This window comes from Lactuca serriola, chromosome 6 (assembly GCF_051521515.1).
Source record: "Lactuca serriola cultivar US96UC23 chromosome 6, Lser_US96UC23_V15, whole genome shotgun sequence".
In the NCBI taxonomy this organism is placed as follows: Eukaryota; Viridiplantae; Streptophyta; class Magnoliopsida; order Asterales; family Asteraceae; genus Lactuca; species Lactuca serriola.
The window spans coordinates 163,625,342-163,641,482 of NC_136413.1; the positions used below are offsets into that span (position 1 = coordinate 163,625,342).

A 16,141-nucleotide genomic window follows, 5' to 3' on the forward strand; every position below is an offset into this window, starting at 1 on the left:
TTTCTAAGCACTAAAGAATACACTCCAATCTTGGTCACAGGCGACGATCTTCTGTTCCCCATGATTAGATTGATTCTTCCTTGCTCCACATCCCTACTTCTTCTTAGTCCTTGCACATTCGAACAAATGTGATAACCACAACCGGTATCAAGAACCCAAGAAATAGCATGATTAGAATCGTTAGATATGATTGTATATATACTTGCGAAAGATGGCTTGATCTTTCCTTCCTTGATGGCTTGCAGGTATTCCGGGCAGCTTCTCTTCCAATGTCCTATCTTGTGGCAGTGGTGGCACTCTGCCTCCTTCGGGTTAGGGCAGGGCTTAGCGGGATCAACTTTGGTCCCACTAGAAGAGGCGCCATCTCGGGCTTTAACCTTGCGATAGTTCTTAGACGAAGCCTTCCTCTTCTTTCCCTTTCCTTGACCAATAGCCAAAACAGGAGCAGCGGGTGGATTGGGAGTTGCTGCAACAGACTTGTCTTTGAAGTTGCTCTCAGCGACCCTCAAGAGACCTTGGAGTTTGCTTAGGGTGACCTCTTCTTTGTTCATATGGTAGGTCATCCTAAATTGGTTGTACATCGGAGGTAAAGAGTGAAGCACCATGTCGATCGCCAAGTCTTCCCCAAAGTCAACATTTAACTTGCGAAGGCGGTCGACATACCTTTGCATCTTTTGTAGGTGCACGGTAAGAGATTCTCCATGACCCATCTTAGCGGAAATCATGTTAGTGAAAATCTCATAACGCTCTTGTCTCGCGCTTTGGTGGTATCTCTCCAATAAGTCTTGATGCATCTCGTACGGGTACATGTCCTCGTAGGACTTTTGGAATTCGGAGTTCATGGTGGCTATCATGATGCAATGTACCTTCGTTGCATCTCGCTCATGAGTTTCAAAAGCGGTAATTTCAGCTGGAGTAGCAATTTCAGGGTTGATTTTCTCGAGCTTCTCATCGAGGACATACTCCTTATCCTCATAGCGAGCAATGGTGCGAATGTATCTTATCCATTCGCTAAAGTTCGTTCCATCGAAGGTGACCTTTTGGCAAAGGCTCATCAACGTGAAAGAACTAGCAGCAGCGTTGTTGGCGTTCGACATCTACAAATAGAAAGGACAAAGATAATTAGAATATAAATCCCTAATTATCACCCAATAAGAAAAATTAGGGCTAGGATCCAACAACAACATTTACATATTAGAAAAGGGATGCCATAATCTAACATGCAAATAAATTGAAGGTAAGTGAATGACGATTCACTAATTCTCCACCATAAAACCTAACTATTAGTCCTAAATGTATTGAGAATTCCTAGGATCGGATGAGATTCATTGAAACTATTCAATGGCATGTTTAAATCTCGATATGCCCCTCTAGTTTGTGACTGGATACCGAGGATCACAAAGCGGGTGTGAATTACCATGCAAATTCACACGGTGCCTTCATTGTAACGATCACCTATTCGATGTGCCGGTAAACCACACACGCTCCATCGAACTATGATAAACAATGAATCACCCTTTGCCACCTTTGCTTAGAACCAATTAGTGTGCCGGTAAACCACACACGCTCCACTAACTTCTTAGCAAGGATGCAAAGTGTAATTTCATGGGATTGCATCAATTCACTTTTCCTAAAGTAACTAAGATTGGGAAATTTTAAAAATATGTGTAGTTACTTTGTATTTCCTATTATACTTTTAATGAGAGGATGAGGTTGCCCTATCCTACCCGTTCGGCTAACGACCCTCCACCGATCAAGCAAGCGGTGGGTGTGAGTGTACACCCATTAAGCGCCATTCTATAGGCCGCAACCTTATACCCACCTTATAGATCGGCTTCGTGAATGAGGCCTACTAACGGTAAGACTAGCATTTTAGTTATACATATATATATATATATATATATATATATATATATATATATATATATTAATCTTGTAATATTCTATTAGTATAGGGTTGTATTTTAAACCTTTTAAAATCTAGGGTTTGAAATTTAAATTGTCCAAATTAAAACTTTTAATCACAAAATATAAATTTCAAAACTTGAGGACAAGTTTTAAACATTTAAAACATGGAGGATCAAATAACAAATAATTTTAATTAACAATTAATTTCCTAATTATCTATATTTGATTTATTCAAGATTTCTTTCAAGATAATTACCAAAATAATCAAAATAATTAATTAATTATCATATAAGGAAATTAAATATTTTATTAGTTGATAAATATTTAATTAGATCAAGATAATAGTCATATTTATCAAAAAATCGGATTTGGGTTGATCTAATATGATTAAGGTAAGTTTTCATAAGATAATCATGAAGAAATCCCGAATCTGGCCATTCCTGACGCTTGGACTTGCCGAGTGCACCAAGGGACTCGCCGAGTCAGGCCAACACGCCGAGTCCACTATGGAACTCACCGAGTCAATGACTCAGAAACACAAAAATCGAATTTTGCAGTTTAGTTTCAGACAATTAAGCAACAATTTAATGAAAACCAAGTTAGGCTCTGATACCACTGATGGGTTTTAGCCATAAGAACTTTCCTATGTGCGCATGCAAAACCCTAATGTTTGGATCTAGGATTTCTAATTAAACATGCTTTGAATCCAAGACTTCTAATGACTATTTAGATGTAATAACAATATTGAAACAGATCTAGAATCATACCTTTGAATTCCTTGTTGATCTTGTTGTCTTGGAGCTTCTAGAGTCACAATTGTCACTCCTCTAATGGCTTACAAACACCAAATAGCAAGGAGGATGATTTGGGAGAGAGGAGAGGGGAGGAAATCGGCTAGGGTTCTCTTACTTTAGATGAAGTGCCGATTTCCCTTTGCCATAGGGTCTATTTATACTTGTAGACTCCTTAAGGGTTACAACCTAAACCCTAATTGGATAATCTTCTCTTAAGGCTATCCAAATCCATTCCTTAGATAACTCTTGGACGATTTGAAGCAATCCTTAGCTTCTAGAATCCGTCCAATCCATATCTATATGGATTTACAGTCTAAAGTTTAACTATCAAACAATTGACAGTTTATACCCTCTTATTTAATTAATCTCTTTAAGTCACCAAATTAATTCCAATTAATTCTATGACTTATATTAATCAAATAACAATATAGTATTCTTTATATTATTCTCATAATATACTAATAATATTTACTCTCTCTTAATAAATCATCCTATCAAGTTGCTATGGTGAAGGCAACCCAAAAGGACCATGCACAACCGGGTCAATTACTTGCCTAATACAGTTGCAGCCTTAGACACTATTCCAACGGTAGCAAACCTAGATGATATCACAAAGACAATCATCTAACATACAACTCCTACTGGTGGACCGACATTGTGGCCGTAGACCCACCGCTACTGGAAGGTACTCACCTCGAAATAGCTGCTAATCGGTGTGGGAATTGACTGTCTGCTGCTGCTGCCGCTCCGGAAATCCTCCGGCTATAATTTCCACAAAATACTCAGTCAAACACCGCTAATTGTCCCATGGGTAAAATGACCATTTTACCCCTGATCGAGTCCAAAGTCAAAGTGAGAGTCAACTTCCAGTTTACCCGACTCCCGTCCATTCGATTGTCCTTAATCCCGTCTTTACTCGTCGATTTAGGCATTGACTCGACGAGTTCGCCTTCTAAATTGATGTCCAAGTCCTTCGACCTACTCGCCGAGTTGTATGAACAACTTGCCGAGTTCATCTTCATCCGATGAACATTTTATGCTGTGACTCGCCGAGTTGTATGAACAACTCGTCGAGTCTGTTCTTGATCTAAGAAGGTTTCCTTGAACTCGCCGAGTCAGGGAATTGACTTGCTGAGTTCCCTCATGGATGAGTTCGGCTTCCAACTCACCGAGTCCACCCAGGACTCACTACTCTACTCGGCATAAACGATAAGGGGGAAAAACTCGGGGACTCACGGCTCGACTCGCTGAGTCCGAAGAGCGACTCGTCGAGTCTGCCACATGCAAATACTATACACTCGATCTTGCTCGAATCCAGTTCATGCCATTTACAGATCTGGGTTCTTAGGGCAGGATTTTCACGTAAAGTTTCCAACTTTACGTGTAGAAATGCATAGAATGGGGATTAAAGGCGAAATAAGGGCTAAGAAGGTAGATCTAGGTCATTCCAGCAATTTACTCCCATAAAGGTTATAGATCTGAGCTTCTGGAGCTCAAACATGACTAGATCTTGTGGATAATCAACCTATCACGAATTCTACTTCATGCACAATCTTGGAAAAGGTTCAGGAAGAGTTCCAAAGGTGCTTTAATGGGGGTTTCAAGCATACAAACAGAATGGAACAGGGATATACCTCAGAGAACTCTGATTTAGCACCAAGATATCTGGTCTCCTTCTTCTCTTCTTGATCCACTCTCCTTCTTCTCCCAAAATCTTAAAGGAATCACTCTAATCACTTCAATCTCACAAGAAACGAGTTAGGGTTTGATGTAGGGTGCTCTGAGGGTGAAAGGGGGTGAGCTTGGGCCGCACAAGCTTGCTTAAATAGGGGGCAAACCCTTGGAATTAGGGTTTCATCAGACAGCAGGGACTCGCCGAGTCGCCAACTTAAACATGCTCCGGATCCCGTCTCTACTCGGCGAGTCGGACCTACAACTCCCCGAGTCCAAGGCTAAAAATGAAAAACATTAAGATAAATTTTACGTACCAGGAACTAGGTGCTACAATTTTATTTCTGTAACTAAATTAATGAAACTAATATGCTTAAAGTAGATTGACTATTTTTTTTCATGACCTCTCAACAAGAACACAATAATAACAAATAATAAGAAAATAGTAAATGCAAGAAATTGAAGAAGAATAAGGAGAACAAATTAAAGCAAGAGCTTGGAAAAAAGAATTGGAGAAGAAGATTGCTCAAGAACACTGTAAATCATAGGAGTCAATTCAAAATCGTAAGAAAAACCACTTCAGTGTAATCATATATATATGGTGTTTTTGAATAAGGAAATCATTATCTTCTAAAAATGTTAGGATCTTAAGATATCATTTTGGAGATTTTCGGCTATTCATCTGGAAAAAAAGAAAGATATCAACTATATTAATTCAAAACTTCAAATTAATTGGCTTTCTTATTTAATCAGTTTTAGAATTCAAACAATTACTCAAATTGATTCATTTTATGTGGGATATATTGAGATATAAATTATGAATAATATTTCCTTTAATTTTGACTCTTAAATATTTTTCCGATTTAATGAAATTATATTAGATTTATAGTTTAATAACTTAATTATTGATATGTTTGTTTAATGAGTTTCAAAAAATAATAAATAAATATTAAAATATAAACGGGTTTGAATTTGGAAATCAAAAGCTATAAATAAGGAGGTTAAATTAGGAACAATATTAATTAGAGAAACTGATATAATGTATATAAATAGAATGATATGTTTCAATTAATAAAATAATTACTGAATTTAAAGATTCTATAATTATTAGAGATTCTATAATTAAATGTAATTGTGTTTAAATTTTATTTGGGAAAGATGATGTCAACAATTTGATCTAAGGGTGGAGAATATAATATTAAAACACAATCAAGGGCCCTGATTGCTTCATTGGTGAATTCAGGGTTCTTATTTAATAATATTTAGAGATATAATTAAATGTAATTCTGTTTAAATTTTATTTTGGGAAGATGATGTCAGCAATTTGATCTAAGGGTGGAGAACATAGGATTAAAACATATTCAAGGACCCTGATTGTTTAATTGATGAATTAAGGGTTCTTTTTTAATAATATTTAGAGATAAGGAACATTTATGTAATTTTTTATTGAATTAATGTTTGGATAAAGATTTTTTTCAAAAAATGTTATAACGGTTTTAACCCATTCCTACCTTACTAAAACTTTTATTTCACCTATTTTATGAATTGACCGCTTCTGCTCAAATCGACTCCCTCCCCAGCTCGCCGCCGTATGTCGTCGCCACTACTGTGAAGACACCGACCGGAGACCTTCGATAGCTGAAGCCACACCATCGCACCCCACTCCAGGTTCTATTCTCTTTTTTTTTCTGCTTTCTTTTGAAATCGGTAATTTTGATATCAATTAATACCAATTTAAAGGTTATCGATTGATGCTGGTGTTATTATCAATTAATGTTGGTCGATTTCTTCCCTTTAGCTATTTATTTTTTTGGCTGCTATTAATTTGCTCCTTGTTTGTTGTTCATATATGATATCTGTAAAAGGAAATGTGTTTTCTGTTCATATATGATATCTGAAGTGTAAAATGTTCAATTAGATGTTTGAAAAAGAGTTTATTGGCTATTGTTAATGATTTGTTAGGGTTTGTTAATTAGGAGAATGTTGATTTGAGTAATAGTCTGTTATTACTAGTTGTTACATGTAGAGTAATCATGATTCTTCTTAATATTGTTCATTGAAGTCAGGTTAGCTGTTTTTAGTGATGAAGATACTGAAAGAGAATGCAGGGCTTCTTACAAATTTTGAAGTAGTGGATTTCCTACGTTCTAGAGGGGCTGCAAAAGATCCCACAAAGGTGCTTGCTCCCCTAAAACCTTCAGAATTCAAGGTTTATGACAATCTAGAGAAAAGTGTGGGTTCCAGTCAAACACGAGAAAGCATGGTTGAGTTTGTGACAAAATGTAAAGCGTACAAGCTTTCAAACCCTGAGATGACAAGTGTGATCAACATTATGCCGACTTGTGAAGTGGAAATCGACCCCCTGATAGAGGATCTTGAGTCACGCCCTGGTGAAAATGTGGGTGAATTGGTGGACTTGATTAAGCAAGTGTTTCCCCCTTCTCCTGTGGAATGAAAAGAAAGCAAAGAGCTATAATGTAAGGTACTATTTGTTTTATTTTAAGCCACTCTAGTGTCTTTTTGATAAATAAAGTGATGCAATTTTTTTTATTCTATTAAGTACTAACACTCCCTTGAGTTGTTATTAAACATATGATCTTTCACATATGGGGTGCATTTCAACTATCGATTTACCAAAGTACACTACTTTAGGAAGAAAAAAAAAGTAAAAATTTAATGTTGTAATAGAAAGAAATGAGTCATTTTATAGTTGATATTTTGCTACACCAGTTAAATATGCTCAATGTATATTTTGCTTATACATTTGCTCATAGTGAGCATTAAAGTATAGATGTAATAAATAAAAAAGATATTTTAGTATATTATGATCTTAACCTATTACTGGTAAGTAAGATCATATCGTGGAGACGACATGTTAATAAAATTTAGGTTAAAACTAAATGTCAACATTTTATCAAATAACTTAAAGGAAATGTTTTATATATCGACTTAGCAGTAAGCACATAACTACCTAACAATAACAAATAAAATAAGTAGGTTGTTATTTTATAATCTAGAACCATTGTAAAAGTAAGAATATGAATAGGATCAACACATTCCAGCACTTGTAAGAATGATTAATAAGAATACAAAAATAATCAGATCATATAAATACACTACAAGCTAAATAGTAAGTAATAGTGCAGTTTCATCATATTTATCCAACTATCACTCTAACTAATATAATAAATCAAAAAGAAAGGCAAAAGCATTAGAATCAGAAAATATATAATAACACTTGGTTTTTGGTCAAAAATCTGAATCAATCTTCATCAGAGTCAAATGTAATCTTTGTGGCTTTAGGTGCATCTCTTTGAAATGGGGGGCTCCATACAGCTTCGATTCCTTCATCCACAAATAAAAATATAAACTTCAATCTCATAAACGTTTCAATTTGAATTTAATAACAAAAGTGAAACTTTTTTCTTGACATGAGTCCCAAAGTTCAAAAGGTTGGCTTCTCTAAGCACATTTATCAACTCCCAAGAAAGTGCCTGAATCACATTACAATGCATTTAATTAAATAAAAAGGCAAACATACAGTGGACTTCCAACATGGACTGGTGGTAGAATTACCTTATTCACCTGTTCTCCCAATTCTGTGGACATAATCCTCTGTGGTCAATGGGAAGCTGTAATTTATTACAACTTCAACATCTGGAATATCCAGACATGGAGCATACATGATACATCACATATCAATCAGATAAACTCTAAATATGTGTTTACTTAATGTAGAAAGAACGACTTAATACAGAAAGCACTTAATGGATGGATACTTACCAACAGCGGGGAGCTACCATCCTTGAATAAAGCAAGCGCTTCGGTACATGCCCTTTGTTGTTTGTCACCACTTATAAAACATAATAAATAAGTTGAGTATAAAGAACAAAGGTACTCGTGTCCTTATAATTATGGTAAAGAAAAGCACCTTCTTTGCAACATACTCTCAACTCGGGATGCTTCCTTCTTGTTCTTGAGATTTTAGACAAAACAAAATACCAGATTAAGTTGAAAGTTTTCATGTGAAAAAGGAGAGAGAAGAGAAAGAAAGAAAAAGGTGATTTCTCTAGCAAGAAATATTTATATTAAACCTTCTTGACTTGTGGTATTTCTCTACAATGTAACTACATGTGCTCGATCTTCCAAAACCTACATGTAAAAAAAAAAGATATATCAATCAATGAAAATAATACATTACAAGAACATCAAAGTCTAAGAAAATAGCAGATTGCAATACCTCCACTATCTGCATGACATCATGGTTAGCAGCTAAATCCTCTGAACCTACAACAACCTACAAAATAATATATTAATCCAAGGTGAATTGCAACATATCTAAATACAATTATCCAAAAAAAACTTTTATTTTATTGATTTTAATAAACAATGTAGTGAAGAAAGATTTATATACATACCTTCACAGAATTTGGATCTATAAATTCCTGAGCTAAGGGCCATGTTGCACTGAACATTACAACTTGGCGAACTACAGATATTAAAAGGTTATTAGACTTTTATGTCAAATTTGATATTCATATTGTAACTCCAAAATTTTGTTAAACAGTCACATACCAGAACTTGTTTTGCTAAGAATAAAACCAAATTTTGGATCAAATCCCATATCAAGCATTCAATCAGCTTCATCAAGTACCAGTAAGAAATGTCAAATTCAAGATATGCCTTTTACTAAAGAATTTACACTCGATTGAATTGGCGAAGGCTTATTGAAAACTGAGACCTCATGATTGTTTCAAATTGATCCTTAGCAAAATTCAAGACCGGCAGATCGCTCGCAAGTCACAATTACTTTGGTCGCTAGACGAACAATTATTTTTAAATATATAATTGGTTTATATTTAAGTTTATAGTTTTACTAAATGCTTACATTTAGCGGTTATCTTTGAACCAAACCGTGTTTATACGGTTCGGTTCGGTTCGGTTTGGGTTTATAAGCAATTCGGTTCAGGTTCTATTAGTGCATGTGAGGTACTCGCCCCGTGAGTATGCGGTATCCTTACAACACATATACAAGTGAAAACAATTTCATATCATCCAATTGCGGAGCTATATGGGACGTTGGGGCAATGTAGTAGTAAGATCTTTCCAAACTTTACACCCCTTTTTTTAGGCGGATCATGCCAAATATATTTTTAAAAATTTTAAAAATTGTCTTGCCTCACAATTGTATATTTATATCTTTCTTGAAAATATTTAACTAATATAATACTTATACATTTTATTTTGTTTTTATTAATTGTTTGCGCCACCATGTGTTTTATTAATTTTAATGATTTTAAAATCAGCTTTGTTGTAGTTTAATTTTACACCATATGTTCCAAAAAGAATATTCTAAGAAGTCAATTACTTAATTAAATATTAATATTGTTTAAAGGAATAAGAGAGGTTTTGAAACTAAAGGTTGTTTAGGTATTTCTATTTTTTTACACGTTCAAAATTTATAGCGACTAGTGAATCAAAATTATGGCATTTATTTGTTGTTTAATAAACGTTATAAACATAGTAATTATATAAAACTATTGTACGTGTTCTTCTTTCTTTTATTTCCAATACACAATTTATCTCGATAACAACCGCCTTATCACATTATAAAGTGACATATTTGTCTTTACTTGAATCTCGAATAGATACCCCGTATCCTTTAGCGTAATAAAAATATCTTACACTCTTTAGCAGTTCATCATACGAATCAAATTTGGAGTTAGCTAACTAGAGTTCTTCATTTTGTATCGTAGAACTTGATGAGTCCATTCCTAACTATTAACATTCATTTTTAACATAATCAGACATCATATTAAAAAATCGAAAATAAAATATCAACTAAGCTTTACTATGCTTGAAGGGAAGATTGTTTTGAGTTAACTACAGAGAACAAATAAAGAGAATACATATAATGAAGTGTATAGGAACTAGGAAGAAAGATTTTGCCATTATTCGACTATAAAAATATCATTAAAAAATAAAAAATAAGCTAAAGTGGTACAAAATTACTGTCAATACTATTCAATTCAATGTCCCTACTCCATTAAAAGCTTAAACTAAAAACCAAACACATACATTAAAAAACATAAACTAAAACAATAGTTTAGCGGCACATTGTGGAATTAAAAAACAATGGAAGGCATGCAAATAGATTATGAAACCGTCTTTATATATATAAAACTAGGCGAATGTACGCGCGTTGCGCAGAAACACCTATATATTTGAAGTCTTTACAAATATATGATTTCTTAAATATAACAATAACGTTGTTGTTAAATTTGATATAATAATTTGTATATACTAAATTGATATAATATATTGTTTATTTTGAATTATATGATAATATATACATTTACTATAACTTCATAATCTCAATCGTTTGAATGACTTATACCCGCGAGTTACACATGAATAAAATTAAATATAATATATGATTTGATGTTATTTATAGTTGTGTTTATCATTAATTAATTTTTTAAAACTTATTTGCTTAATATTTTAATTTCTATCATTATAATTATTTAAAACACCAAACATTGTTTTTTTTTTTATTTTAAAGCTAACGATATAATCATTTATATAGAGTTGTTTTTAACTATTGTTATTGTAAGTTATTTTAAGCTACTTATTTGGAAACTTTTAACGACTATAAAAATATATTTCAGAAATATTTTAGTTAAATTGAGATTACAATTTAGTTTTTTCTTTTATCACTACAATTTATCACTTTTAACTATTTACAAAATATTCTTTAGTTTTTTTAATAGAATTGAAATTTATATTTGAGTTGACATTGTAATATGCAAAAACACCTATATAATTGAAGTCTTTACAAATATATATTTTTAAAAATATAACACTAACGTTGTTGTTAAATTTGATATAATAATTCGTATATTAATGTGATATAATATATTGATTATTTTGAATTATATGATAATATATAAATCTATTATAACGTCATAATCTCAATCGTTTGAATGAATTTTACTCGCGAGTTACACATCAATAAAATTAAATATTATATATGGTTTAATATTATTTATAGTTGTTATTTTTAACTAATTTTTTAAAATTTATTTGCTTAATGTTGTAATTTCTATCATTATAATTATTTAAAACATCAAACATTATTTTTTGATTTTAAAGCTAACAATATAATCATTTATATAGAGTCATTTTTAACTATTGTTATTATAAGTTATTTTAAGCTACTTATTTGAAAAAATTTAGCGATTATATAAATATATTTAGGAAATATTTTAGTTAAAGTGATATTACAATTTAGTTTTTGCTTTTATCACTATAATTTATCACTTTTAACCATTTACAAAATATTATTTGGTTTTTTAGTGGAACTGAAATTTATATTTAAGTAGACACTGTAATGTTATATTTAAATTAACAATTTAAGTATTTTGTCCAAATTGTTCAAAAATTGTAGCTTTAAACTGATAATGGTTTACATGCAACAACATTTTAAATCTAATAAATTAAGTATAATATGTTAAAATTTAAAGACATGATTTTATAAATAGAAGTAAATATATTATTTTAAAATTGAATTTTAGTCTATTTATGATTACACTTTAGGTTTGATATTTATTTTACCTAATTAACCAACTTACAATCATTATTAGAAAGACGCTACAATTTATCCCTTTTAACTATTTATAAAATAATCTTTGGGTTGTTTAAGTTAAATAAAATTTATATTTAAGTTGAGCCTATAATGTTATATTTTAATTAATAATTTAAGTATTTTATACAAATTGTTCAAAAATTATACATTTAAAATGATAATGGTTTACATCCAACAATATATTAAAACTAATAAATTAAATATAATATGTTAGAAGTTAAAAAACATAATTTTATAAGTAGAATTAAAGATATTATTTTAATATTGAAATTTAGTTTATATATGAATACACTTTAGATTTGATATTTATTTAACCTAATTACCAAATTATAATTATTATTATAAAGAAATTGAAAAGTCATGGGAGTTTCAAATGAATGTGGTGAAAGGAAAAAAGAATGGGGGTTTCAAATACATGAGATTCAAGAAAAAATGCTAATTTTATAAGTATGTATGATATGGATACTCAAATTAATGGACGAAATGAAGTTTCTGTGAGAAATTAAATTCAATAACAATCGCACACTAATTTATCTATCTTGATTAGAAGATGAAGAATCCTAGGATCGTGAGTTTAGGTTTAAAAGAATCTATTTTTTCTTATTTTTTATTCTTCGTGATGAAAGATGACGTAGCACATGGTTTTAATGGATTCTAAGATGCAATCAAGTTCACATACTAACATACATTTTGAGCAAGCAGCAGAACAAAGAAGAAATCGGACTTCGTTTGTTTTGCTGGTGGTTTGGAAACAAATCGTGCTCTCTCTCTCTCTCTCTCTCTCTCTCTCTCTCTCTCTCTAATATCAAATAGATCACGTTCCTATCTTTTTAATATCAAAAATTAAAAATAATATAGACTGAAGGGTAAAAATATCAATCTATTAATTTTTCGGGAATGAATTAAAATGTTATGTGAAAAAATCAGCTCCCTTCCATTTACCTTGGTGATTAATCTAGTATATTAATTGAAAATCTATGTGTTATGTACGTAACAAACACGAAGTCAATAAACATTTTCATCAAAAGTTAATTCATGAACTGAGGTAATAAAATTAATTAGATAGCTAAGACACATATGTACATGGTTTCTATAATTATTTTATTACGAGTTGGTTATTAGTTTCTACCTACATATAATAAATACTATTATTAATTATACAAAAGAAAATGTATTTATAGAAGGATCCTTTTGGTCTCCAAATAATCGTTGCCTAAAATCAGAAACCATCAATGGAAGTCCTTCTCGAAAGATACAGATGGCTTCCAATTTCCATCCAAGAAGCTCTTTTGCCTTTGAAATATCTGGTTTCCTTTATTGAGGATCATCTTCTGTGTTTGGCCTGAATTCTATCTTTGCATTTAGATCAATTGTTACTTGCACCGCCTACAATACTTATAAATTATTATTATTAACCTAATTAAATCATATTTAATTTTCAAAGTAAGAAATGTTTATATTTTTACGTTAGCAAGTTCAAGCATGGTGAATTCCGAAGGGTTGCCGAGATTAAAAGGTCCCACATCCTCCCCTTCCATTAGTCTCATTAAGCCTTCCACCTATTCATAATATAGTCAGTGTCAGTGTCACTATATACTATTTCTTTTTTACTTAATGGACTTAACAGATATATTTGCCAGTACCAGATCGGAAACATATTGGAAACTTCTAGTTTGCTTCCCATCCCCGTAAACCGTCATTGGCTCCCTCCTCAATGCTTGAGCTACGAAATTGCTAACCACACGTCCGTCATCAAGGCACATTCGTGGTCCATAAGTGTTAAATATTCGAGCATGTCTAACATGTATTTATTTAACTTATTAGTATTATTATTGTATTAATGACAAAAATATATAACAAAACCTCAATGTTGAGTCCTCTATGGTAATCCATGGTCAAGGTTTCGGCCACATGCTTCCCTTCATGGTAGCAGCTTCTAACACCTACATCCGTAAATAATCAAGCTTCAACTTAATAAATTAATAAGTAGAAAATAATAAAAGATAGTAAATCGCAATTAACTTTTTGTGATTAATTAACTCTTTTCTTTTCCTTTGTGAAAAACAAAAATTATACTATATTTTTGGGATCCACACCTACAACCGTACTAAAAGTTGACAATGCATGCACATGATCATGCACCTTAGGCTACCCGGAGTGGAACCAGTTCCACGCGTTAAAATCCTAGGTGGCAGCCAAAGAGATGCGTGAACACCGCCCCAAAGTCTGGTGGGTTGGGTGTGGCGTCTCCATGAAGACGGAAGAAGCCTCCCAATAAGAAACAAGCTGCACATCGGTCATTCTCTTTCTCTCTCTTCTTTTTCCCTCTTCACCACCAACCCACCGGTGAACACCATTTTCATAGCGTGGTGGGTTGGTTGTGGAATGGTCAAAAATCTACATGTCATTCTTTTCACACACAGTCCACCCGTGACGATACCACACAGCCTTATGGGGACCCATATTCATCACTCAAAGTTCAAACCTCCCCATCCTGACACGTGTCATCCAAAATTTGTCATTTGGTTCATGTTCAATTAATATAGGAAATGTTACAGTTTGCAGCTCCTAAATGTACTAGCTACGTACAAACAGTTTTTTTTATCACCTTTTTAAAATCACTATCATTGAAAAAACTTATATATTTTTTATCTATGATTCTATCTATGTTGTTAATACTTTTCAAAGAAAAAAAAATGAAATAACTAGTTTACTGACCTATAGGATTGACATTGTCCCAATAAGTCTCAACCTGTGGATGTTCAAGAGGATCACCATAGACTTCACTTGTGCTTGTTAGCAAGAAACGTGCATTGATCCGCTTTGCAAGTCCAAGCATATTTAAAGTTCCCACAACATTTGTCTTATGATCATCATTATTTTTGTTAAGCTTATCAAATTCAACAAGAAAAGATAACATACACAAGATTCATGAAATACTACTCAAAGATCTTATCTTAATTCGTGTAAGAATGTAAGGATATGATGGTTTTGACAGGGTTGTATTTGTAGTGAACAGGGGAAGCAGGGCAAGCCAAATGGTAAGATAACATCATGGCGAATGAGCTCAAATCTAGGGTTCTTAAGATGATGAAACAAGTTGTCTTTTCTTCCTGTGAAGAAGCTATCAACTACGATTACACTATCACCTCGTGCCATCAGTCGATCCACTAGATGGCTTCCTACAAATCCAGCCCCACCTGTAACCACAACTCTCTGGCTTTTTTTCCTTTAACCCCAAAGGGATTTTACCTCCTTCAAACAAAAACATTAATCGATGAGCTAATCAACAAGTTTTATAAGCATAATCGGTGAGAAATCATATCATTTTTAAGACGAATATGAGAAAAGTAACTGAAGAATCAGTAAACCTAGAATACAATGTAGAAGAAAGGGGGTTTTAATGTACCAATATTAACGTGATACGAGCCTTTGGCATGAACCTCGAAAGTGATACGACGGGGTATGGGAGTGGAATCAGAGATCTGTTCAGCAACTCTAAGCGCAGGAGATGAGGGGATAACGTCGACGTTGAACAATAGAACAGAAATGGCGATTCCGATCACCAGATACAGGATCCTTTGTTCTCGTAGAATGTACCGAATTGGATTCATGATCAAGAAACGTTTTGCATTGGTGTCTTGTTTGATTCGGACGGATTCCTCACCCATTCACTAAATTTCTGTGTCGATTTGGGTGAATCAAGCCAACGTGGGATGGGAGGAAAATTGTTTGGAGAAGAGAGATCAGAGAATATTTTAGAGACACCAAAATTTAAGGAGATGCATGTAATTGGGTTTTGTAATGACGTAGACTTGAAAGTCTTACGTAACGGTTTGGTCCAATATATATGTAATTGCCCGGTCTTAAATATGATAAGTAAATAAGTATGGGAATATTCTAGTTGGGTAATTTTATGTTTTAGCATTATCTCTAAATTTATACTATATTTTAGTAGGGCTTGTTCTTTCATTTTACATTTAATATTTTACATTCCTAGGGTAAGAGTTTGACATAACTTTCCGTTTTGAACAAAAAATTTTGTTTGACACTATAAGTTTTTAGCTTTTAGTTTAAACAAAATATTCCAAATCTAAAAGCTATCTCATGTAGCTTTTACAAA

The 16,141-nt window shown here is 32.7% G+C and overlaps 1 protein-coding gene and 1 pseudogene across 3 annotated transcripts; one reads left to right on the forward strand and one right to left on the reverse strand.

The window, feature by feature from the left end:
- The first annotated feature begins 5,908 nt into the window (after positions 1-5,908).
- Positions 5,909-7,126, forward strand: LOC145057248 (uncharacterized). Of its 2 annotated transcripts, none has more exons than XM_079005028.1 (2): positions 5,909-6,041; positions 6,436-7,126. In XM_079005028.1, the coding sequence occupies exon 2, from the start codon at positions 6,457-6,459 to the stop codon at positions 6,826-6,828; it is 372 nt and encodes a 123-aa protein (XP_078861154.1). In that variant the 5' UTR covers positions 5,909-6,041; positions 6,436-6,456; the 3' UTR covers positions 6,829-7,126. The 2 variants fall into 2 exon arrangements, with proteins under 2 accessions (XP_078861154.1, XP_078861153.1); XM_079005027.1 differs by having other exon boundaries at positions 6,440-7,125.
- A 6,014-nt stretch (positions 7,127-13,140) lies between these two features.
- On the reverse strand, positions 13,141-15,689 carry LOC145060353 (UDP-glucuronic acid decarboxylase 4-like; annotated as a pseudogene). The gene is made up of 5 exons (XR_013686806.1): positions 15,428-15,689; positions 15,168-15,273; positions 13,662-13,815; positions 13,485-13,577; positions 13,141-13,404 (listed from the first exon to the last, which is right to left on the reverse strand). The product of XR_013686806.1 is annotated as a UDP-glucuronic acid decarboxylase 4-like (transcript).
- Between the last annotated feature and the right edge of the window lie 452 nt (positions 15,690-16,141).